Genomic DNA, 26,979 nt, shown 5'->3' with positions numbered 1-26,979 from the left:
GTACTTTGCTAGAATTTAAATAAATGATAATAAATATATTATGAGATATCTATATATTTATCTATACTGTACACAACTATGGTCTATATATAAGTAAAACTGTAAGAACTTTGCTTTAACAAGTTATTATTATTTTTTCGTTACAATATTAAAATTAGATTAACAAAAATTGAAATTTAAGATATAGTATAATACCTGGGTGGAAATGGCTTCACAATGTAATGGGGACAATGTACAAAAACAGTACAGTAACAAAAATACAAGTGTAAAAATACCATCAGGGTTGGGCGGGAATCTTCCACTTTAACAAGGGTTTTAGGGGACAATTAAAGAGGTAAAAAATGGAGAAAAAGCTGAGGATAATCAATTAACAAATATATATTCATAAACTCTTGATTAAACACTGAATGAACTGAACATTACTTTGAGTAAGATAACATTAAATGACAAAAAATATTTTAAAAATTTGTGTATTGTTTACTAGTAACTAGTTCATATATTTTAAAACTTGCCTGATTTTTGGTTTAAAGAAATAGATAGTAATAACTACATAGATCTACAATAGTAAGGTGGTATAAAATCATCATCTAGAGCAGTAACAGGTTAACTTCTATTTAGCTTGACACTAAGTATGTTATAAGTATTCATCCGTAGCTGTTCTACAGAAATTAGAAACATTCTTCAGTGGCCATCACTCCCGTCGAAGTTTCTAATTTTTGTAGAACAGCACTGTTGAATACTAACATACGGCATACATATAAGGAGTTAACCCGTTACTGCACTAAAGTGATGACCTATAATATTAACTGTTATAGAAATAATGTACAAGATATGTTCTAGATATAAAATTCATCAATCTAGTGCCAGAAAAAGACAAGTTGATGTGTATTATTCTACAAGTATATCTATTATAGACCAATATCTAGCATTAAGTTAAAGGTTAAGAGATTGAATACAGCACTTTTTGTTTTCCCATACATTTTTCTTTTGTTATTGTTATGAACACAGCCTTTGAAATTAAATTGAAGTAATTTTTTTTTTTAAACATCGATCCGCCACAGACTTTTGTCTATATGCAGAGATGATTATCTGCACTAAGTTATCCAGTCAACAATAAGTTATCTAATCATCAATTAGTTATCCAGTCAACAATAAGTTATCTAATCATCAATTAGTTATCCAGTCAACAATAAGTTATCTAATCATCAATTAGTTATCCAGTCAACAATAAGTTATCTAATCATCAATTAGTTATCCAGTCAACAATAAGTTATCTAATCATCAATTAGTTATCCAGTCAACAATAAGTTATTCAATCATCAATTAGTTATCCAGTCAACAATAAGTTATTTAATCATCAATTAGTTATCCAGTCAACAATAAGTTATCTAAGACTCAAAACTACAACCCAAAGGGATCCTGGATAAAGCTGATGCTTATAACTTATTGCTGAAGAAAAAAAATCCTTTTTCACTGTCATTATAGGAACTTAACATCAAGTCACCAAAAAATACAAGAATTTTACTTTTATTTGTTATAAAAAAGGTATAAATAATATCAACCATTTCATGGAATGTTCTAGAATAAAAGATAGGAAACAAAAAACATATTTTTTTTATATGATTTAAAAGCTATAAAATGTCAAATTTCAAAGTAGCATGCATGCATGAAGAATTATATGAATTGAAAGAATTGATCAAAGAAAAAATTTAATTTAATTTTAAAAATTTTAACTTTTGTTTCATTCCCATATCACAAGCATAACTGTTTTGCTAATGTGCTTCACCTTCTGCTTTCTTTTACTTGAGGTGTCAACTACTTGAATAACTTTTCATACAACCCTCAACTTAATAATCTTTTCTTTCAACATTAATACAAATATTCAAACTTATACCCTGACCACAGCTGAACATTTAAAAACAATTAATTTATCAATTATCTATCAAAAAATTATAAAACATTTTACACCCATTAAGTGTTATAAATCATTCAAAACAATGCACCCAGCTTACTTTCTATAAAAGAGGGAAAGTACAAAACAAGAGGCAAATACCATAAAATCAGAAATTTTCTCAGGGGGATTAAATTTTGCTTTATTCACAATTGAAAATTTTCATAAAAAAAAATATTCGCTTTGAATATTTACCACACTGATTTTTCAGAACTGACAATAGAATTTCACAAAAATTGCATCTTGTGAATAAATCAGAAATGACGATTCTACAAAATACGTGCTTCAAGAAAATGTCTGATTTTACAATATCTGGTAAAAAGTGGACCTGTCAGGAAAGCTTGACCGAGTATGAAATCACTTTATTCTAGAATCTTTCTTTGTCGTTTTCCCTATAAATCAATGGCGAAAAAACTTATCAAACGTTGCGAAAATTTTCTTGCCGAGTGTTTCTTTAAACCAGACTGTTTTGTCAAGACTACCACCAAAGACCATGACAGAAGGACTGCCATGGACAAATCTACAGACCCCCCTCCCCCCTCCCTCTACTATTTGAGTGGGGCATAACAATGACACCAGAAATAAATGATTTCATACACGATCATATTATGCAATATTAGATAATAATTTATAAATTTATCAAAGATATGAAAAAATATATACATAGGTAAGAGAGAAAAAGTTACACAAAGAAAAAAAAAAAAAAACACTCGAAAAACCACAAACCTGAGGTGTGCTTTCATAAGTCTGAAAGTTAGCACGAGGAATAACGTATCTCAGAGTAACATCTATATAATTATATTTACACACAAACATACAAAGACTCGAACCCCTAACCTGCTGAATTTGTGCGGTGGAATTGCCCCGTTTTGAAAAGTGGAATAGTCCATTCAAAGTTAAAGAACAGTCCCTTCAAAGTTTCAGAACAGTCCATTCAAAGTTTAAGGGGTTTTAATATCAAAGTACCAGAATTGAGCTACCAAAAGTATCGCGCCTGGTCAGACTGCATGGAAATACAGGCTGACCCGGCCTGGCTCCACACTAGTGGCACATGCTAATCACTTTCGGTTCCAGCAGGTCAGGGGGTTTGCATTCATGAGAAAAAATTAGAACATTCAATAATTGAAGTAATACCAACTTAATTACTACTACCAATTCAGGAACAGATAACTGAGTTGTTTCAATAGAAACTTGAGTGTAAACATTCCAAGAAGTTGTCTTCCTTGTCCATAAGACAACAAGAGAAATTGGTAAAGAATCGTTGAAAAAAATAAAAGCATTCTTAAATCAATAATGAGCATTCAGAGAGTTGTTCTTGTAAACCCTTGATCTGCTGAATTTCCTTTATAAACTTTATCACATACCTGTGCCGCTTCTGCGACTCCGTAAAAATAGTACTACACAACCATGAATATTTTTTAACGTGACATCATTTACGTTATACAAACACAGTGTAAAGATGCCCTAAATGTTAGCTTTACAATATAACCATGTCAATGAAAATGTTTCTTTTGTGTTTCAAACAGTCTTTATTTTGGGTATGTGATAAATAGAATATTTGATTCACGTAGGATCAAAACTAAATTTATTGAATAAGTTGAATAAAATAATATCATGCTTGCCAGAGGCTCCCATAATTTTATTCAACTTGTTCAATTAATTCAGTATAGAACCAACACTCATTTGTTATTCTCTTTTTATTTTGATGCTATCAAGTTCGATATCCTGTACTTATTTTGGGGATAGCAAGTTGGATATCCTCAATCTATTTTGGGGATATCAAGATTGAAATATCAAGTCATTGCGCAGGCTAGCCTGGCTCTATACTGGGTGGAACAAGGCCTTTCACCTTTTTGGTTTCAGCAGAGTAAGGGATAACAAACAGTTCAGTAAAGACTTAAACATATGATAAAAGAAAGTTAAAGAATTCGAAACTTTTCTTCATTTACATAAAAATGGTCTCCTGAAACAGCGTTTGAAATATTTGATATTTTGACCAAAATAAAGAACATGTAAAGTCTGTCAATTTTGTCATCTTTTTCCTTTTCTTTAGAGACCTTTTTTATACAAACATGTGAACCAAAAACATTTTGATCATTGCTAGTGAATCATTCACCAAGATACCTTATACTGCAAAATCATTATTATTCGTGGGGAACTACTTTTTCGTGGATTTTTGTGGAAAGGTCAATCAACGAATTGAAGATTCAATGAAATCTCATCATGACTGCTGTAAGATTATTTTCCATGACATTCTTTACATTTTACAATTTCTGACAATCCACGAATTTAAGAACCCACAAAAATGTTCTTTGTGAAAAAAACCACGAAATTTCATGCCCACAAAATTAAATGAATTCACAGTATTAGAAAGTTGGACAGTAGATTTTTAAGACAGATATGCATATTTCTTAATTATGTTAAGTTAACAATGTCACCATACCTTGATCTCTTGTCCAATAGCCTCGATAGTAGACTCGAGGGCACGTGTACCTCGTGTAGCCTCGTCCTCCACTGATTTCACCGTCTTCAATAATGATGTCACATTGGTAACCATAACCTGTGATATATATAGGGGGATAAACATTTCAGTATTTGCATTGAAGATTATAAGTGTCCTTAATCATTAAACAAGTCACGAAAGCTAAAATGTAAGAAAATCATGAATTAAATTCTATGTTTAGCCAATGATGCTTTTGTATAACCGTAGATTATTCTGATACATCAAACTTCAATGTTGCAGGCACTTTATTTTGGATCATTTATAACATAAACCCTATAGTACATCAACATATGAGTTTTCAGTTTTGTATATAAATCTTTCCAAGTATAAATCTTGTAGTTTAAAGGGACTCCACTGAGGTTTTTTTTGACATGATGGGCCTGGGACTAATTTTTGCAGATTTATGTTTTATTTGATGTAGATCTTGACCAACAACTTGTGTGCAAATTTCAGATTGTTTGCTGAATCTGTTTTTCCAGAATAATTATTCGAATTGTGAAAATTAACCCAAAATCGGGCTATAAATAGCACAAAAAAACGATTTTCTATTTATTTTTGAGTATATTTCTTAACTATCTTTTGCATTTATTTCTATTAAAAGTGCACTATCCGATCTATATAAGAAATTAAAATTTTATGTTTTTAGGCTTTTGGACCTCAGTGGAGTTCCTTTAATGACTTGAAAAAACAAAAACAAATCAGGCACTTAAGCTCAAATAATGTTATGCATACCGTTACATATTCCACAAGATCCGAACATTTAGAAGATCCAGTAAGGTGGCTGAATTCAGTTTATAACTTTATTTAACCTCTGTATTTTTTGTTAATTGTTATAATAACAAAATTTATTCCAACATCTAAAACCCCATGCATGAAAAAAATACCCTTTCGAGTCTAGATATAATCTAAGTCTTCTTTCAGAAGCCAAAACCCCCAACAAAACTATAATGTTTCTAAACACAGCTCTTGTTTAAATCAGTCGCAGCCATTTCTTTAAATAATTCCAAAATCACAAGATCTGTTAATTTGTAAACACTGTTATCCCATCAAAAACAAAGGGACATTACAGGAGTCCAGAGTTATTTCTCTATATTTAAAACCAATATAGAAGCAAGGGAGATAAAAAACAGCACATCTACAAAAGGGAGACAAATCTGTTCATATTGTAGCTTCAGCAACACTAAAAGCTTACAGCAGAAAAAAAAGAAAATATGACAAAACAGACTTATAACCTGTCAAATATTAAATTAGTTCGAAAAAGTTTGCAAATTTCATTTTCATGAATAATTTTCTTAATGCTCAAATCAAAAATTTTTCAATACAAATTCAGGATCAACGTATCTTTATATTTCATTTTTTTAATATGAATATTTAAGAGTGATTGTTTTTTGTTTAAGAAATAAAATTTATTAGTTTTAACAACAACAAAAATTTGCAAACCTTTTTTTTTTAAGAAATGAATAGTAATGGTGTGACATTTCAAATTTTTAGTTTTGTAACTCGGTTCAACATTCATGTTTCAAAAACAACAGAGCACAACAATTTTTTTGTGAAAAATACTGGAAAAAGCACACAAAACAATGAGTCATTTTGAACATAGGAAAAACATATGATAATATACTGGCATATGAACTATTAACATATTTAATTACATATTTACTATTTTTCTCCGTATTCAGATAGATTCTTAAGATTCATTGTCCTCTCCCCCACCCACAATTATCCTATATTGTGACAACCTTATTTTTTTTAGATTCCCCACCCCCACCCCAAAATTTATAACAATTATGTCATTTCATGATCTATTTTTAGATTCTATCTCAATTTTATATATAACTTTATTTTTTCAATGCCTTGTACAAAAATAACATGTATATCTGGCTAAAGAGGCAATACTGTTAAAAATTTCCTTACATATTTATATCAAAACCAATCAGAGACATACAAAAATCTTCATTGAAGAATAAACTTCATTCAAACAGGAATCTTGGCATGTATGACATTATTTTGATTTTTTTTAATCAAATTATTGTTCTGTTTTTTTTCCCTATGTTCAAAATAATTTCTTGGCAAACACACAATTCATATAAAAAGGCTTTTGACAGCACACTAAACACGGAATGCATGAAACCATTCTATTCTATGTTTCAGCCATTTTATAAAAAAAATATAAAAATCTGGGAGGACATTCTACAATATGCATTGGTGCAACTTTTTAAAACTGTTCAAGCCAACCAGAACGTACTGGCTACGTGTAAATGACATACTTTATAAATGCGTATTTTATAATGCGACTTTAAATTCATACATGCCATGATTCCTATGTGAAAAGAAGGAAAAAGAAAAAAAAACAACAAAAAATGGTAAGTTACAATATATATGTTTAAAATATTCTTGAAAAAATCTGTTTTCAAATTTGTGTTTTTTTACTTCTATGCATCAACCCGTAGCTTGCTGAATTTCTTAAATGGACTAGTCCAAAATTTTGTTTTCTTGGAACGGTCCATTACCAATTTTGGGGATATCAAGATGAAAATTTTAAGTGAGTATTTTAAGTAAGCCAACTATAAAGAGCCTGGTCAGACAAACTCAATATTGGTGACAAACGCCAACAGTTGTCGAGTCTGACCTGGCTAACGCCTGTTTGGCTACAACTAATTTCTGTCAGTCCTAGCATGATAAGAGTTAATTATTTAAACATGGTATGATTTGCCTTCGATCAGTCATAAGAAATCAGGCATGTCTGATTTTAAATGTAGCTTAGAATCTGTCATATTTATACTGTATATTTCAACTTGTATTTCTTTTTTAGATTGATTCCTAAGAAGAAGTATACAAGATACAATTTTTCATTTACCTTAAGTCTTCATGGATAATATATTAATATCACAAAATGATAAAGGAAATATCTTCACAAAAGAACATAGTTTACATAATCTTTTAAATAACTTAAAATTACCAAAGAAAGTCATTTAAGATAAATAAAATTGTAACATCAAATGATAATTATAACAGCAAGGGATAATTGAAATTTTACGTGGAAATTGAAATTTAAAGTGATAATTGTAACGTAAAGTAATAATTTTTTATCATGTTTTTAATGTATAAATTGTAATTTCAAAGTGATAATAATCAAATACATAATAATTCTAAAAAAAATCTTTATATCGATGCCACTTCCAGCAAATAATGTGTCGTGAGTAAATAACAACAAGAACGTCTTTTATATTTTGTGTAACACAAATTTTTATTAAAAGCGACTAGAAATAGAACACAATATCTGAAACAAGATTAAATGATATGTAAAATAACAACATCTATATATATGTAACAACATTAAGATAAAAATATTTTTTTATCTTGTCTAATTTATATAACATCTAGAAAAATCACACTTAAAAACACTTTTTTTTTAACATAATATTAATATTTTTATGTTTTTTTTCCTCCAATATTATCATATAATTTGTTGTCTGTAATTGATAAAATCTGATAATATACCATGAACCATAATCTGTAATTGACCATAGAAATACTGTTTGTAATTGATAGCATGAGATCTTTTCATTCAACTGCCTGTAACTGAAAACAATTGTCCATGGAATCAGGATTTGAATTGCCAAAGAATTCAACTGTCTGTAATCAATAACATTCTACCATGGATTTAAGCAGTCTTTGATTAATAACACTTGATCATGAAATTATTTTGTCATTAATTGATAACATTTGACCATGGAATCAGTTGGTCAAGAATTTTTAATTATGGACCATGTGATCAGTTTGTCAGTAATTGATTACATCAACCATGGAATTAGCTTGTCAGGAATTTTTAACATTTGACCATGGAATCATGTTTGTCAATAGTTGAAACATTGGACCATGGAATCATACTGTCAATTTTTTTCCCCACGTTGGACCATGGAATCAGTTTGTCAGTAATTGATAACATTGAACCATGGAATCATATTTGTCAGAGATTGATAACATCTGACTATGGAATTAAACTGTCTATAACAGATGACATCTCATCAAACACTCAACTGTGAGTAATTTATTACATGGAATGGAACTGTCAGTAGTATTTTTATACCATTAGACCATGGAAATGAACTGTTTGTAGTGGTTATACATTTGACCACAGAAATGGAAATGTTTTGTAACATTTGCACATGGAAGCACAGCGTCTGTATTTTGCTACATTTGACCATCTTTGTTATACATTTTGTTTTCACCATGTAAATGAACTGTCAGTTATTAATAACATTTGACCATGGAACTACACTGTCTGTATTATAAAACAACTGACCATGGAAATGACATGCAATTTGTCTTTTAAGCAGACAAATGAGGTAATATATTCTAATGAGCCGGTTTCTGATCAGCCTTCTTATGAGGCAAAGCACGACGTTGATCACTATAAATATATCATAAATAATTATGACGACTATGTTATGGTAAGTAAATGCACAGACATAAATGTTCTGGTTTGTTTTCATAAACCGCTATATATCAAAGACAATCTTAATGAGAAGAAACAAATAATAATAAAATCCTTTTTAACTTTAAAGACCAACTCGTTACTTTTGCATAATGCAATATTTGTTAATAAAAATAATTTGTTAAAAAAAAACCAAAAAAACTTACATGTTTACTTTTTGATTTTTGTAATAAATTTCATTGAAATCTTTCATATACATGTATCTTTCATATTATTATTTTTGTAAAACAAAAAAATGTAAACAAAATGTAAACAAAAAATTTCCAATTTCAGCCTGCTGAATGCAAATAAACATATTGTTAAGTTTAAAATGTGCGTAAAAAATGTATGAAAAGAAAGCTTTTTTATTTTATTACAAAAAAGGGGGTCTATTAAACTTGCAAAAAAACAACAATGACAATGATATGTAAAAAATTTATGTGTACGAAACAACACTGAAAATAAACAAAATCTACATCCTACATCTATATGGCAGTAACTTGATTTCAATTCAAGTACCTTATTTGTAACCATCGAAAGAAGTTGTATGAAACTCGAAAATATTTTTTACAAATAGTAAGAAATCTTATTGTTATTTATTGTACGTATAATTCGAAAAGTTGTTTTCTAATTTTATTCTTCTTTTACGATTTTTCCTTCTTCTTCATTATATACATCTGTTTAACAAAAAACACTTTTTTCTTTTTCCTGATTATCAAACTTCCTTGTATATTATCTTTTTTTTTCATTCTTTTTTGTAGTTTTTTCCATTTTTTTTTTTAATATTCTTTTCCCTAGTTTTTTTTCCCGATCTTTGTTTTTTCTCGGTTATTCAAACATTTACACAAATGAACAAATGCGAGATATTTCTGCACAACTTTTGCATACATGATGCTAAAATAATGCTTAATGTGTTGTAATCTTTTTAAAAAGTCTTATTATAATATATAATATATATACCATATTATATAGCCTATGATTTTAATCTACGTGTATTTCATACTCCGATTTTCATCACTACAAATGTACCTATCTTTCATTAACTGATGATAATGTTACTTTACACTAACTAATTTCTATGTTCTGAAAATTATTGTTTCAAATTCCGAATTCATTTTTTTTACTGTCTCGGCTCATCAATTCATAATTGTAAAATCTTCCAAAGAACTAATCTAAATATAATTAAAGGATAATTTTCCACAGTATCTTACAGTAAAATTTTTTATCATACTCTAGCTTCATCTATATAAGTGTATACGTTTCATAAAAATAAACAATACGAAAGGAAAATGTTCTTTTTTCTTCCTTTAAAAAATTGTTCACTGGCACTTGTTACGATGTTATATCCAAAATAATCCCGAAATTGATAAAAATTTTCATATAAGAGTCCCTGAAACTGGGAATAGAGTTAACGTGGGCGATACGAAATATTTGTACACAGTTGCACCTATGCGTACATGCCTGAAACATACGATCTATACTGGCCGGTGTACGGTCGAACCGAATGAGTCTGAAAACAATGTATATTAAACATATTGTGTTAATAACTTACTATCTTAACAATAATATTACCTTTCACATTGATTAATCCTTACAATGCTATACCTATTTCAAAATTTCATAATAACAACAAGGCATATAGAAGAAAGAAAAAAGATTTCAAGGATGTGCAATAAACATAATAGATAAATTTATATATTACACACATTAATATTTCGTATTTTCTCTACCTTGTTTAAACGCCATCTTAACATTCATATAGCTGAAATTTGCAAATTTTCATCAGCCTGACTATAAAAGAAACTGTTTCAAAAGCAGTTTTTTATTATCAGGTAAGTTTGTTTTCATATATTTTTTAATCAAATTCCAAAAACTGTTATTTTTCATCCCTCGTGTATTCAGAGCTTTATATCTAATCAAAATGGCAGACACCCACTAAACCCCCTCACCGCCGACCCCAACCCCTCTACCAAACACAACTTCTCTCTGCAACTGTTAATATCCCGGAAAATCTTAACAAATCTACCCACGGAGGAAAGTTCAGCATTTCACATCATACAACAATAACAACAACAGCAGAGTTCTACGACAACACATTTTCACATGAAAAAGTAAAACAGGTGTGCAGAGAAAATTTGGAATCAATTTCAAACTGTGCATGTAACATACCACATCAAAAAAATATTTCTTTTCATTTAATCTTACTGAAATGTCACACCTACAGAAATATCCTTTTTTATTTTTATTTTTTTATTGAAGACCAGTCTATTAAATCTTTATTTGAAAAACCAAGCTATAAATTTTTTTTTATTAAAAACTGGCTGGTACTTTTTTTTTAATTCTAAACCAGTCTAATTATGTTTTAATTGTAAACCAGTCTCAAATACTGATGTGTAGTATAGTTGCTGGTGAATTAAAATCATTGTTTTGTGTTGTGTTTTGAGGACTTGGGGTATAAATTTTTTAATAACATAAAAGATGGCATGTTTTTCTTTGGAGAGAAAACAGATTATTCAATTAAATTCATTACTTTGAACTGAAGAAAATAAATGAGCCGTGTCACGACAAAACCAACATTATGGGTTTGCGACCAGCATGGATCCAGATCAGCCTGCGCATCCGCGCAGTCTGATCAGGATCCATGCTGTTCGCTTTCCAACTCTATTACAAGTAGAGAAACTGATAGCGAACAGCATGGATCCTGATCAGACTGCACGGATGCGCAGGCTGATCTGGATCCATGCTGGTCGCAAACCCATTATGTTGGTTTTGTCATGACACGGCTCAAATATGGTAATCTAAAGAGAGGTCAAATTCTTTATACAACTATATTTTCTCAATGAAGAAACAGCCTGCTTTAAAATGATCAAGTCAAATAAGAACAGAAAATAGCTGCACAAAGCAATAAAGAAATTAATCAGAAAAAAAGAGAGACAAGAATAGCTTGCGTAACCTAAATAAATTTCCACAAGAAATTAAGGAGAGCTTTTAAGAACCAGTAAACTTATCACCTGTAAAAGAAATTTCAAAATCTAAATTTAGAAACTAGTCTCTAATACAATGACCTGATTGGTCAATTTTAGAATTGTGATTTCCAACTGACCAATATAATCACGTCAATTTCAGAATTGTGATTTCCAACTGACCAATCAAAGAACACGATTTTGAAACTAGTTTCCATACTTTATAATAAAAGATTCTTACTAACGCCTCACCTTAGCAGACTCTTTTAAGTGTAACATGGCAGGATCTTGAACGTTCTTGCCGGATGCATTCTTTGTGGCACTTATAAGATCCGAGAGAGCGGATGCTACGTCTTTCACTGCGTTAATCAGTAACACCTGAATAAATATATATACAATTATATTAACCCATATCTTGCTTTAATATATACTTATAAATGAAATAATGAGAATGTTGATGAATGTGTTTCTACTTGCCTGAAATATTTATTTTCATACCACTCGATGAAAATAAATCCTGTATTTATAGAAAAAACTTGAATATCCTTTATATATTTGTATTAGATAGAGAATTTTCATATTAATATTGTTTGAGCCTTATGAATTAACTCTTCATGTGTTCTTGACCTGTTTTTCTTCCACATTTTACAAACAGTTTGTATTATAAGCTTGTATACTTTCAACCTTGGAAGAATTTCTTAATAAATAAAAAAAAAATTTGTCCTTCCATAATTACCTGTGCCTCTTGCTGTTCTGAGCCGAGAGAACCAGCTCCAAACTTGACCACATCAGCCAGGCGCGTGATAGTTTTAACTGCCATTTGGGCGGCACCAGCCAGCTGCTCTTGGTTGGAGGCTGCACCAGCCACCAGTGTCTTTGTATCTTCAACCAAAGCTTTAGCTGTCTTCAATATGTTTTCTCTGTGAAAGAATAACATATATCATTTACTTGTTTTTTTCTCTGTAATCAGCAAATAACATTAATAAGTCATTATACATATATTTTTCATAATCTTTTATTTGGTTGAAGTTTAAAGGCACTCAGGCACTGTTATTGTCATACAGCAACTTCCCAACTTTCCTGGTGGTGGAGGAAAACCTCAGGTGCACCTTCCTGCATTATTTTAGGCACGAGCGAGCACCAGGGTAGAACTATTAACCATTTTTTAAGCCGGCAGAGTAATTTCCTCGCATGAAAATATCCATGTTCTTAGCAGGATCAAACCCACAGTAATGGGGTAAATAGCAATTGATTCAATCAAAGCCAGCAACCATAAACCACTAAGCCACCTCATGAGTTTAAAATACACTCCCTGTAAGTTAACACAAGGAAAGCATTGTGGAAATGTACAAAAAAAGTAAGAATTTTTTTTAACAGAATAAGGATCATATCTAAATACCGATGATCAGCAAAGCTTTCATCACCATCGGCGTTCAATGTTCCAGCCGTGGCAAACATAATCGTGGTGTCCAGATCCGCAATTATACCACTGACAGTGTGGGCAGCATTAATACATGCCTGGGTACCTCTAGAGCCAGATTGAAGTGTTGCCAGGATAAATGATACCTGAAATATTTATATCAGCAATTATATACATGTACACTTTTCCCTGATATACTGGTTTTTGATTACATCTATATTAAACTGTACCTCATCTGTATAGCTGGATAATTATTTATAGATAAACTGCAAATAGCATACTACAAGAATGTAATATTTTGTACAAAATATTGTTATTTCAAAGCATGAGATGTGTATGCAATACAAAAAACATTCCAACCATTGGATGATATTTTTATTCTGACTGAGCTCATTTTTTGAGCTCAGTCAAACTGAATTTATGCTAATTGAACTCAATGAAACAGAATTTATGCTAACTGCACTCATTCAAATACAATTATGCTGACTGTTCTCATTCAAACAGAATTTATGCTGAGCTCATTCAAATTGACTATGCTAATTGAGAACATTCAAACTGACTTTATGTTGACTGAGTTTATTCAAAATGAATTTATGCTTACTTTGCTCATTCAAACTGAATTTATGCTGACCAAGCTCAATCAAACTGAATTTATTCTGAGCTTATTGAAACTGAATTTTTGCAGAGCTCATTCAAACTAAATTTATGCTGAATAAGCTCATTCAAAGTGGAAATTTATTCTGAATGAGCTCATTCAAACTGAATTCTTGCTGACTAAATCTAATCCAAGTTCTTTTTAATTGAAATCATTTCAAAGTCATTTTTTTTATCATTCAAACATAAGATTGAAGATAATTGTACCTTTTCAGTGACACTGCGTGCATGTTGTGTAATATCTTGTCTAGCGTATGAATCACTCGGGTTTGCCTGTAGATTACCTGCATCCTGGACAAGCTCTATACAACTTTTACCTAGATCTTGTACATTCACACGTATTCTACTAGAAATCTAGGGGGAAAAAACAGAAAAATATATCATTTAAACGAACCTTTGATCAAATTCTCATCTCATTTATATATATGCCGGTATGATGGAAAAAGAAGCAAAGTCACAATTGATTCTACTAACTTACTTAAGAAATGCATTTATAAGGTGGTATCATAGAAGACCGTAGAGAAACACTGCTTCATGAACTAAATTTATTCATTATCATTTTTCTGTTCTGTACTCAGATTTGAAGTTTGATAGATAAAGACTAATTATTAGAAATGTAACCGACACATTTATTTACATTTCTGAAAGACTTACAGAGTATGCAAGTATATTATGTAATGAAAATATTAGCAGTGATCATATAACATCTTAATAACAATAGCTCCTTACCTCAGCATTTTGTGCCGATGTCGCTGCCCCTCTAGAGTCACTGGCCAGAAGGTCAAAGTCTCTTGTCAGCTGATTGGCCAGTAATCCAAGATTTTCTACATCTGTGCCCGATTTACCAACCTATGTGAACGAAAAATTACCTAGTTTACAATGTCTCTGAATAAATGTTGGTAAACATTATTTCAATATTCATTCTTATATTTGATTGGCACATAGTGAAATTGTCACCTTAGTGCAGTAACGGGTTAACTCCTTAAATAATTCATAAGGGGTTAACCCATTATTGCACTAAGGTGACAAAATGAGCTTGCGAATTTTCATTTAATACTTTTAAGCTACATTTAATGCTCTTAAATTTACATAAATGCATATACAGTTAACTAAAGTACTAAATAGTACTAAATTAAACTTCCTCAAATTAAAAATACACAGATATAATAATTACATGCCATAATATTCAAAGTGAACTTACCATATCCTGTGAAGTCTTGGCGATATTTTTGGCCAGTTTAACCATGTTGGTTTGATAGTCGACAAATCCAAGTCCTTGCTTCAACTCTATTCTCTCATCCGTCTGTAACATATAAATCCTCATACATTAAAATTTCAACATTCATATCAAAGTTTTTAGTTAATTTTCTTGTATTAATATTATTATACTTATACTTAAGCTTACATTAAACACTATTTATGTGGAGTAATCTTTATAACTTATTTGAACCTCACTCGAACTTTATAGCCAATTTAAACCACCCTCCAGTCTCCTTCCTGTGACTAACCAGCATTGGTGTTGTGACAGGTGTCGTCACCCTAGAAGGGCTTGAACCCACGATTAACATTCCACAGATTAATATACCTAAATACTTTAACAAACACTTATTCCATACACAATTGAATCTTAACTGAAAGAAAGTACCAAATTTTTTATTTCTACCTTTTCCGTAACTGAACAAACCAAAAACCTATCTCTTTGCATTACTATTTCCAGCTAGTGAATGCTTCCCAAATATCAAATGAAAGGAATATTATTCATGGTCCATTCTTTCCTATCTCATTAATATAAATGCACATGACCTTTACATGATTACATAATGTTTCAATCCCAGATCACTTAATCTACCATAAAATACAGTCTTTATGTATAAAATACTGAAAATATCCAGTTAATATCCTTTCTCATTCCGAAATTAAATGAAAACACACAAGTGCTGTCTAGATATACAAAATTAACCAACCCACTGAGGGGATTACAACTGTATTATTCTATTTCATCTTTGAAGTTCAACATATGATAATTCATTAATAGCATTATTCTGATGTTTTTTTACGAGATAGTGGTCGAAATATAAATGCATATCTATTTAATCACAAAAATATGAAGGCATATCTATTTTATCACCAAAATATGAAGGCAATCTATTTTATCACCAAAATATAAATGCACCAAAATATAAATGCATATCAATTTTATCACCCAGATATTGGAACAAGATACTGGACAGGATATTAGGAAATATCATTGAGATATAAAGTCATGTCACACTGTTGGATACTGTTAGGGATGCAATTTTGGCTTCTGTCAGTATGATAAATATAGGAAAGATACCAAAGCAAATTCTTCTCTGATGGCATGGATAATATCATATAAACATGCACCATTGGGCATCAATTTTAAGTGTCCGGCTTATTCAATGGAAAAGAAAAACGTAGAATGCTGTAAAATAGAAAAAGAATAATATCTATGCATTTTTTTTTACTTCATTTTTAATATCTCACTTCAAGTGAATGTTCTTTTGTATTTTTTTGTTTAAAAATTCATTGAGATTTGATATATTTTCACTAAAAGCCAAACCAATATCTTCTATGTTATAGTGGAATATAAGTGAATTTGTTTGTTTGTTTCATTTTACGCCTTTTCCCAACAGCATTTCAGTCATATAGGCGGGTAGTTTCCTAACCATCGTTCCTGGAGAGTTACACCAGTACTAGACTTCCTTCCTCCGTGCCAAACTACTATAACATTTCCCGGGGATCGAACCCTCGCCAGAGAGGTAACTGAATTAGAAGTCATCGACTCTAACCCCTCCACCACTGAGGCGGTTATATAAGTGAAATAAGGGAATGTTAGTGAGCCAGTTACCTTGGTGATTGACTTGCTGATTTTATCGATCATGGTCGTAACCTCGCCAGCCTGGGACACTGACTCCTCTAACATTTGTAGGAGATCCTGTACTACGTCCTTCATATCGTCACCGGCGGTTGTTATATTCTCTTGTGTTGTTGATGCCTGAAACAGTTATATAATACTGAATGTTTGTAACATCAATTCTCATTGGCAAATTATGATATTAATATTTCTTATATATACATGTACACAGCTTTTGCAAATTTTAAAACTATTTTCTATTGTCATCAGAGAAATATAAATTGGTTTTGAAGTCTTTTAACAGGTTATATGGCCATGTTTTAACAGTTGTGCCCACATTATTTAAGGCACCGCTACCCTGCCATAAGCCATTTGAATAGCTTCCCTACATGAAAATATCCAAATTCCTGAAGGGATTATAATCAACAGTGTTGAGGGGCAGGTCAGCAAACATTTGGAGTCTAACAGCAATAAAGTGTTGGTGTGAAAGCATATAACCTTTGTACCCTGCAATTCATATGGTATCTTTAATATTTTACTTTCACTTTCTTTTTGTTTGTGTAATTTTCCTGTCTGGACTTAATTACATATTGAAGAAGGATATAGCCACCATAACTGATATACACCCTGGTTCAAATGTAACAATGTTTCAACATTGGTTTTCAATTGAAATCTTTAATAATTTAACAAATTATTTAAACTTTTTAATTCAGATTGAATAACCATAACCTAAGAACAACATACAAACTGCAAAAATTTGACAATTATATGATATATCTATAATCTGTAACGTTTTTTTCTCTTACAGGAAAAATATATATACATGTCAGTGTAGCAGACGATAAATGTTACCTTGGGATTTCCACCTCCTTCTTTTGAAGAGTACAAGAATTGTAGAGCAGATTCTATAACAGTCTTTGTCAGATCTAGGGTGCTCATCTGTTGTTTTGAATTGTTCATCAACGAAGCTGCCCCAACCGCTGCCTCCGATAACGGATCCAGATAATTTGCCATCTTTGTTACCTAGGAAACAAAAAAACATTAATTCTATAAGAGAGCCTGATATTCAACAATTGTTTTTTTACTCTTCTTGCATATTACATGTAAGTAAAAGCTCAGAAATTTTTTGATTTTGCTTCTTTTTTGTTGTTGTCAAAGTAGTTTATGAAATACAACTTCATTTACAACATATATACATGTACAAGATTTAGTTCTCTTTTATTTTCTGGGTTATCCTTAGTTTGATGTAACTGTTGTGGTTTCATTGCTCATACAAGTTTTAATGTGTTCTTCCTATGTTATGTTTAAGATATGTTTTACCATGTTATTGCATAGTAATAAAATAATTTTTCCATCCATAACATTGAAATAATGTCATCCAAAGTACACATATGCCAGAAAATTCATCATCTATAAGTTGCAAATCAAAATTGTGCTACATCGAGAAAAACATGACCATACCAAATGACCGAGATTTTCTGGTTCTCTAGACGCGGCTTTCTTCACATTTTCAATTGTTTCAAGAATTTCTCTCGAGCAGCTGATCATCTGTTCTTGGTATGACTGAAATATAAATACAACCATTACAACATTAATTCTGTTATATGCGACATTTGCAACAAAATTATCAATCTGATAAGATATACAAATGTATAGATAGTGGGTTGTTGGCATTATTGTAAATTTCAACAAAACTTACTTACATTTTGACCACTAGCGATTAACTTATTTTACTTTTTATCTCTGTTTACATACAATAAACTCCCCTTATAACGATATTCAGGGGACCGCCGAATTTCATACCGTCATATGGTTATATCCAAGAGGCAACCAATTTGAAAGCAAGAGTCAGGACAGGACCGTGGCAACTGCATCCTTATAAGCGGTATATCGTTATAAGCAATATTGTTATAAGTGGAATTTATTATATTTAATTCAATTACTATCAAAATGAAATCTTAGAATATCAAATTAAAATACTAAAGGGGTCAATTCTACTTCTATCGGGGAATGACAAAAGTCGGTATAGTCACTTGCATTGGGTCATAGGTTCAAATTCTCCAGCTTACAACATACATGTAGACAAGAATACTTACTCTGAGTGATCTCTCTGTACGGGAAGGTAAGTTGCCAGATATTGCCGCAAGCGAGGCCTGGTCCAGATCTCGGATAGATTTGTTAACGTTCTCGATGGCCTCGTCACATTCCTTCTGACCAGGTGCACTGTCCCTGTTATAATAGAATATAATTCAATACACTCACAAATATCCTCAAAATTATCTTAAGACTTTAAGCATATGGCTTCCATATGGCTTTTTTAAATTTGGTTGAGTTTTAAGTAGCATCAACCAGCTTTACTGGCAGAGAAAAACCAAATACACTATTTCTTGCACCTAAGTAGAACCTTCAACAAAAGCTAGCTGATAAGTGTCCTTGCATGAAATATTCCAAAAGTCCATGACTGGATTCGAACTCACAGCCGTAGGGATCAAATAGTCTCAAGTCACAGAATCTAACCACTGAGAAACTTCTGTGACTTGACAAAAGTACTATTAAGTGAATTATTTAAAACCACTGAAGTCACTTAAGTCCAATAAAATAAAGTTAAACTCCTACGACTTGACAAAAATACTAGGAAGTGAAGTATTTGTGGCTCGACAGTATATCTATCATACATAAATACTATGATACGTACCTTATTGCTGAGACTAATCTCTTTATAGAATCAGAAACACTCTTCGAGTGATTGGAGTAGAGTTGGTAGGTGGGCGGGTCTTTAGGATTGATAGCCAATTGTTTCGCAGCTTCTAACATCTTACATGCACCATCAATAAGTGATTTACCAGCTGATGTGATTGGTTCTTGAGCCTGTCGCGCCTTAAAATAAAGTACACAAGATTAAGTAAACATTCAATGAAATACTAATATTAAATAACTCTTAGTATTTTCATTCTCTGACAATTTAGTAATGTTATTGAAAGTCTCTGTTCTTAAAACATAATTGTGCAAGTTCTTACAACTTACTGTAAAAGTATACTCTAATTTTCACCATCACAAGGGCCATAACTCTTTATTTAAAAGGGTAAATATCAACACTAAAACTCATGGGCACTTCAGCCAAGTTAGTATTTGTGTACAGACTTTCTGTCACTTATTTAAGCTAAAGCAGTGTTACTTATGGTAAAAGTGAGCCAAAATCTTCACCATGATAAGGGCCATAACTCTTTCATTCAATACCCAAATCATTCAGACAGAATTATATATGTATCCAAATTTATTAAAAAAATTGTAAGACAGAAATTCATAAAGTTAGTATTCTAATTGTCTAAGTTACACATGAAACATCAGCTTTGTTCAGTAGTTACCTTAGGACTAATCTTGGCTTGTTTAGAGGCAAACTCCGGTGACGAGGCAAAAGTTGTTAATTCATCTACGGCATTCACCAATGGTTTAGCAGCCTCCGCACATTTCTGGCGATTTTCTTCCGTAAAATTGCTGTCTAATGCCTGCCATGAGACATAGAAATATATATATATATCAGCGTGTGAACAATCATAAAGTGTTACAATATCTAGCAAATTTACATAAAAGTTTATTAACCTAATGATGAAGAAATAAACTTTGTTCGCTTGTTAAAAATATGTTATCCTGTAAAAATATTATTGAAATTTTCAAACCGAAATTCAAACTTATTCATTGATGAATCCACTTTAATATTAAAGTTATCTGTACAGAATTGCAAGAAATCAATCAATATAATATAATCATTTTTAAATAATGGGTAACATTTAGATGAAAATTCACTGACTTATAAAGTACAAAAGATGGTTTAGTAGAAACAATGTCAAAACTTGTGAGAACTTTGCTGTACTCAACACTAGATGTATATTATATCTAAACAGACTAGATACTTTGTTTTTACTATAAATTAACCTAGGACACGGTTGCTATGGTGACGACTGCGCACTCACCTTGATTGCCTTGACTAAGTTAGCCGTACTGTTAGCAACATCTTTAGCACTTTGTACAAAATGTCTTTTCGCTACGGGATTGTCAGTCTTACTGGACGCTAGTCTGCAGGCGTTACATAGAGCCGACGTATGTTTAGCTACCACTGTAGCTGCAGATAGCACCTGTAATCATATATAATACACTAACATATAATATATACAAACATATAATATATAACATATAATATACAACATATAACCTTTGGTAAAATAGCCAAATTGACAAAATCATAGAAACCACACTGGGAACAATTAATATATATCTATATACTGCACAAAGTTTTCAACATCCAATGTTTCAAGGGGTTCAACCCATCTTTATCAAAGGGATTGCTGTTCATTTTCTAAATTTTCAATAATTAACAGAGAAAAATAAATAAATATGTGATTTAGAAAATAAACAGCAAACCCCTTGATACAGAGGGGTATAACCCCTCAAAACTTTATGCAACAGATAGGTATAGAACAAAATTATCATTTCAATATTAAACTGCTCATTCAATTTATTCTCATCCATTATTTTTTGTTAGTTTTACATATATAATATTCTGCTATTCATGCTTTAGTGGACACAGGTTAACTCTATTTTTATAGAATCATGACAGTAATTTTGTTTGGAGAATTATTTCAATCAATATTCTCATTTGATTGCAATTAAGGTGCTTCATTCCAGTTATTAAAGGAACTCCACTGAGGTCCAAAAGCCTAAAGACAAAAAAAATTGAAATCCTTACGTAAATCAGCTGGGGCACATAAAACAGAAAGATGTGCAAAAAAAAATTAAGAAATTTGCTCAGAAATAAACTAAAATCATACTTTTATGCTATTTGTGGCCAATTAAATGCAAAGCTTTTTAATTCTGGGTTATTTTGCACAATAAGAATAATTATCCTGGAAAAACAAAGTTAGCGAATGATCTGAAAATTTGCACACAAGTAATTAATCTAGACCTGCATCAAATAGAACATAAATCTTGAAAAACAATCTTCAGTCCCATTATGTCAAAAAACCTCAGTGGAGTCCCTTTAAAGATATGTATATAATCCTGTAAAAGTATGTAACATTGAAAATTCTTGTTAAAACAGCTGAAAAATTATCAAAGTCATAAATCAGAGTTTAAAATGAACATTATCAACATTTGCCATACAGTTTTATGTTCTATAATACAACTATTGCTGAATGTGAAATATACTCTCACTTATGTCCTAGATTTCTAGAAGGCTGACTTGGCTAGGTGGAAACGGGAGTGATTTTCAAGGAATACATAAATACATTTACAAAAGAAATTGCCTCTCGTGAAAAAGACAACATTGAACATGTAAAAGTATCAATATATTTTAAATCTGGAAATCAAGTTTGAAACAGGTAACATTAACCATTAATGTGCCAATTTACAACCAAAACAAAAGGAGCGAAGTAAAGAAAGGGGCACAACTATGTCAACATGCTTATAGGAGTTGCAAAACTTAATTTTATTCTTCTGAATTTTACCAAAACTAAAATCTTGATATGTAAATCGGTTAAGTTACACTCTTATCCTTCTGTTAATTCATTTTAATATCTGTGAAATCATCATTTAATCAGCTATTAAATTCCTCACACATACACAGCAAAGTATTACTAAGGCCCATAGATAACATTATACATGTACATGTTAAACAATATAAAATCATTAAATTTGTGTTTAGTGAATGAATCACAACATAATATTTGAATATTTGACAATAGTATGGGAAAACATTTGTGTAATGGTGAACTTATATCACACACAGAAAACTACACACATAAATTATGCTCATCATAACACACTGTTAGAAGTGAAATACACACATATTTTTCATTTTACTGATGAACTACTTCTGTCAAAATCTAATAGAAATTCTTACACAGAAATTTATTTTTTTTTTTTGCTATTTTGGAATACTTATATCTTCCAATATATTCTTTATATGTTACTTTTTTCTTTTACATTTACTGTCAATATCTGCAAAAAATTCTTACACAGTAAATTTTTCTTGATCTTTTTTTCTTTGTTATTTTGGAATACTTATATGTTCCAATATATTCTTTATATGTTACTTTCTCCTTTTACATTTTCAGATATATTTATATCATGTATTAAATGTTTATATATGATTAACACATGGTTATTATAAACAAGAAATCTCTAGTTAGAAACATTTTGTGGCGCCCCCTACCAAACAAAACATCTGTAGTTTTGAAAAAGCAACAGTTGTTTTAATAATACTTCAGAACTTTTAGAAGTGAAGACGATTATTTCATACATGGACAGTTTTTATTGTCATATTTTAAATGTAACAGACGCATTACAACTTTTCCCTCCCTATTATGTATCAGCATCCCTGATTGGTCTTTTACAATCAAATAGTCATATCCAATCAGATTTGTTGTGACATTTGACATGTCCATTCTTCAATCTGATTGGTTTAATAAGTAAAATGTGTTACAGCCAATGAAAAAGCAGATTACAATCTAATTTTGTCCATTTAATCATTTGATTTTTAGATCTTTACACTTGTTTTTACTTATTAAAGTATACAAATGTACAGATAGATCAAAATGGTACGCTGCCAAGGCCCCTGTTACATTTAAGAGTTTATATACATGAGAATTAACAAGAAACACAACTCTGGTGAACAAGGCATACCTTTGTGTGATCCTAAAATATGTATACATAACATCTTATAACAAATAATACATGCATTTATATTTATTATATATATATATCCTAGTGGGACTTGTACACCTAATATAAAATGTTAAACCCTACACCTGCTATATTTCTATAATGAACCAGTCCAACTTAAATTTGGTACAGTCCATTTCAAAGTTTAAGGGATATCAATATCAGAATATAAACATTTAGCAGTATAGAATCTGGTCTGTCTGCACAGATGTGCAGGCTGGCCTGGCAAAGGCTTATCATTTTTCATTGCAGCAAGGGAAGGAGAGGTCAAACTCCTATTTAGGTACATTACAGAAATTTACAATTGATAAACATTTTTTCAAAAATTGATAAAAGTTTTTTTGTTTTTTCCCATTTTTTTTGTAAAATGTTACATTCACATTAATATTCCCAGGAATCTTGAATTAACTCTATTCAATATAAGTGTATTGAAGTCCCACCATGAAATTCAACATTTTATTGGTTACAAAAATTACAACAAAATCAAAACATCATCCTATCACAATACAGAAAATATCTTCTTATTTCTAACATAAACATGTATATTAATACAATGGACAATATACACAAAATTAGACCACAGTTTTGACAGGTGAAAACTATTACCACTAGGAAAGACAAACTTCACAAAAATAAAGAAATAGGACAACGAAGATTAGAAACTAATGCTAAAAACCTAAAAAAAAAAAAAAAAAAAAAAATCTCAACTTCTGAGATGAAAAAGTGTCAAATAATTTGAATGACAAGGAATGGAGAAGATTGTGACCAATGGGATATTTTTATAGAATGACAAAAATAAACTCTACAGGAATAATTACATACGTTGTTTCTACATAAATGAAAGATAATTAAATCACAACCTTGTCCTTTTTTAAATTTCTTTAAAAACCCATTATAAACATAATGACTCAAATGACTTACTAAAAAACTTGAACTCTTTAAACTAGTCAGTGAAGAAAACTTAAAGCTTATCTTAACTACCCTCAAAGTCTGCTTCCTGGAACTAACCAGCACTGTTGTCATATGAAAAAAACATGGTATTGACCAAGGTAGGGCTTGAACCCACCATCCATGGGTTGAGAGGCTAAACCACTTGGCCACAGTTTCTTCAAGATCAACCACATTTTAATTACCCCACAAAATTTCAATTATTTGTTTTCTATGAAGTACCACTATGTTAAATAATTTTTATCAGTTGGAATTTTACTCTGAATTTAAAACAAAATGGCAAATAAAACCATAATTAGCAATCATTCAAATAAACACCCATACCACTCAAAAACCCAGGTTTTAACCAAATTTCTTTTAGAACCATTACCTTAGCAATCTGTTTTTAAAGAAAGAGAAAACAATCAAAGAAGGGATTTAATCTTAGCAAAAATATGACCACTACAGTCCTGTTAGGCCAACATCTGACTTTTATAAAGAAATGAGCCGCAACAAAAACAGAGATAAATCACATGCCAAAATTAATCCAACCTAAATCCGCAATCATAATAGAATAAAGTTTCTGTGATTTCCATTTCAGAAAAATAAGTTGCATACTTAAAGGGATTCAGTCCAAAAAACAAAAAAGAAGACAAAAGCACCCCATTTGGTGTTAACGCTCGTCTGTTAAAAAAAATTTAAGTAAAAAAAGGGGCATAACTCCAAAAATATATATTTCAGAATGATGCCCCTTGTCAGACTAATGTGCCTTGTCATGATAATTAAGCATTCCAAGTTTCATATTGATACCTTTAAAAATTGTATGAGTAATGGGCTTACATTAAAGTTTTCGCACAACAACAACGCGGATGACGACGCCACAGCGATCATATTAGCTTGACTTTTTCTTTGAAACAAGACGAGCTAAAACTGAGTGGGTAGGGTGGTATAAGAAGTGTATAAACAATGAAACTGTCAGTCCCTACACAACATTCAAACATACCACTAACTGTGCTGTCAAAACGAAAGGCTTCCAAGGGGCAGGCAAAATACATTACACAATATTAATACACATTTATAGGGGGGTTCAATGATGGAACGTATGTCCTGCAAGTGTTCAATACAGTTCTATCTATATGTAGAGTATCTATATGAATGGCCAAGCTTCTAACAACCTTTAGGAATACCCTCAGGTGCCCCTCCGTGTCCTATTTCAGGCTCAAGCGGGCACCTGAGTAGAACCACCATCTTTCTGTTTGCTAGCTAGACAAATTTCTAATGAAATAATTCAAGGTTTCTTGCCAATTCAAACTTGCAGAGTTAAGGGGCAAGGAATTTCATAGTCAAAGCTTCTGGTAAACTTTAACTTGCAGATGTAAGGGCCAAGAAATACAAAGTCAACAACCATGACCACTTTGAAACTTCAAAATATAGATAGAACCAAGTATCTCTGAACTGTGTGTTTTAACAATGAATTGGGAAATAAGTCGCTCTGGAATTAATTTTCTGAAAATTTCCACCGGTAATTGATTTACAATTTTGAAATCTGTAGTAATCTTTGCCAAAAAATGCACTAACAACTTAATTATAATAATTTCCAGAGTTTCTATTTCCCAATTAAAACATGCATAAAAATCACATAAAACAAGTATTGTCAAATTTGGCAAAAGTGACACGGGGATTCAACAAGGGGTGAGTTATAGCATATCAAGGTGTACTTTAAGGGTTTAACAGAACGATGTCATAACTTTTATGATTTTCTTTTTAAAAAAAAGTTATTGCAAGATTGTGAGAAACCCTTGCTTAGTTTTTATAATAACTTCCATACAAATACATTGGGACTATTTTTTTTTTCTACGGGAACTATTTTCTTCAACAATCGGTGTATAAATATATACATGTACAAACTTTAGCTGTTTTTTATCTAAAGTCATCCTGTCAAAACAGGCACAACAAGACATCAAAAGCGGACTTTAAAATGTACAAAGAAAAAAAAAATCCACAAAAAATACTGAAGGCTTAAATTTCATGTGCACAAAGTGGTAAAAAAAAAAAGGAAACCATGAAAAAAAACTGTTTTACTACAGGTTGCTGTTACCTTACCGTTGACCGATAAATCCAACATGAGTAATACTTAATATACCAAAATATCAAAATTCAATTCAATTTTGTATATCTTATAAAATAGTAATGTAATTTTTTTTTCATTTTAACCCTTAAGGCCATAACTTGCTGATAAGCCATTTGGCTTTGCCACAAGTATAGAGCCAGGCCAGCATGCACTTCTATGCAGTCTGACCAGGCCCTATACCGTTGGTACTTCAATTTGCATATTTTTATATTGAAATCCCTTAAACTCTGAATGGACTATTCCACATTCAAAGCAGGGCAAATCCATTCAGCAAGTTAAGGGTTAGTTTCCAGGCAAATGACATACAAGAGCCTATTTTTAATCACTTTCAAATTTAAATTCCTGGTCTAGCCAGTACTGG

The 26,979-nt window shown here is 31.0% G+C and overlaps 1 protein-coding gene across 17 annotated transcripts in view; it reads right to left on the bottom strand.

Annotated features, from left to right (window-relative positions):
* Positions 1–26,979, bottom strand: part of LOC132736639 (talin-1-like) — a 143,153-nt gene that overhangs the window by 36,316 nt on the left and 79,858 nt on the right. For 10 of the 17 annotated variants that reach the window (XM_060723804.1, XM_060723818.1, XM_060723811.1 and 7 more), the window contains 16 exons: positions 25,491–25,517; positions 20,815–20,976; positions 20,209–20,349; positions 19,539–19,720; positions 18,940–19,072; positions 18,305–18,406; positions 17,696–17,866; positions 16,838–16,984; positions 15,170–15,271; positions 14,698–14,817; positions 14,176–14,322; positions 13,294–13,460; positions 12,631–12,814; positions 12,147–12,272; positions 4,395–4,511; positions 2,678–2,698 (listed from right to left, as the gene is read on the bottom strand). In XM_060723804.1, the coding sequence (XP_060579787.1) occupies positions 2,678–2,698; positions 4,395–4,511; positions 12,147–12,272; positions 12,631–12,814; positions 13,294–13,460; positions 14,176–14,322; positions 14,698–14,817; positions 15,170–15,271; positions 16,838–16,984; positions 17,696–17,866; positions 18,305–18,406; positions 18,940–19,072; positions 19,539–19,720; positions 20,209–20,349; positions 20,815–20,976; positions 25,491–25,517 (2,049 nt within the window). Of the gene's footprint in view, positions 1–2,677; positions 2,699–4,394; positions 4,512–10,227; positions 10,442–12,146; positions 12,273–12,630; positions 12,815–13,293; positions 13,461–14,175; positions 14,323–14,697; positions 14,818–15,169; positions 15,272–16,837; positions 16,985–17,695; positions 17,867–18,304; positions 18,407–18,939; positions 19,073–19,538; positions 19,721–20,208; positions 20,350–20,814; positions 20,977–23,521; positions 23,534–25,490; positions 25,518–26,979 lie in introns of those variants that run through there. The other 7 variants (XM_060723813.1, XM_060723822.1, XM_060723814.1 and 4 more) reach the window with 5 other exon arrangements.

This window comes from Ruditapes philippinarum, unplaced genomic scaffold (genome assembly GCF_026571515.1).
Source record: "Ruditapes philippinarum isolate M1 unplaced genomic scaffold, ASM2657151v2 ctg471_1_1_1_1, whole genome shotgun sequence".
Taxonomy (NCBI): domain Eukaryota; kingdom Metazoa; phylum Mollusca; class Bivalvia; order Venerida; family Veneridae; genus Ruditapes; species Ruditapes philippinarum.
Note: the sequence above shows the minus strand (reverse complement) of the source record. Positions and strands in the feature narration are given on the sequence as shown.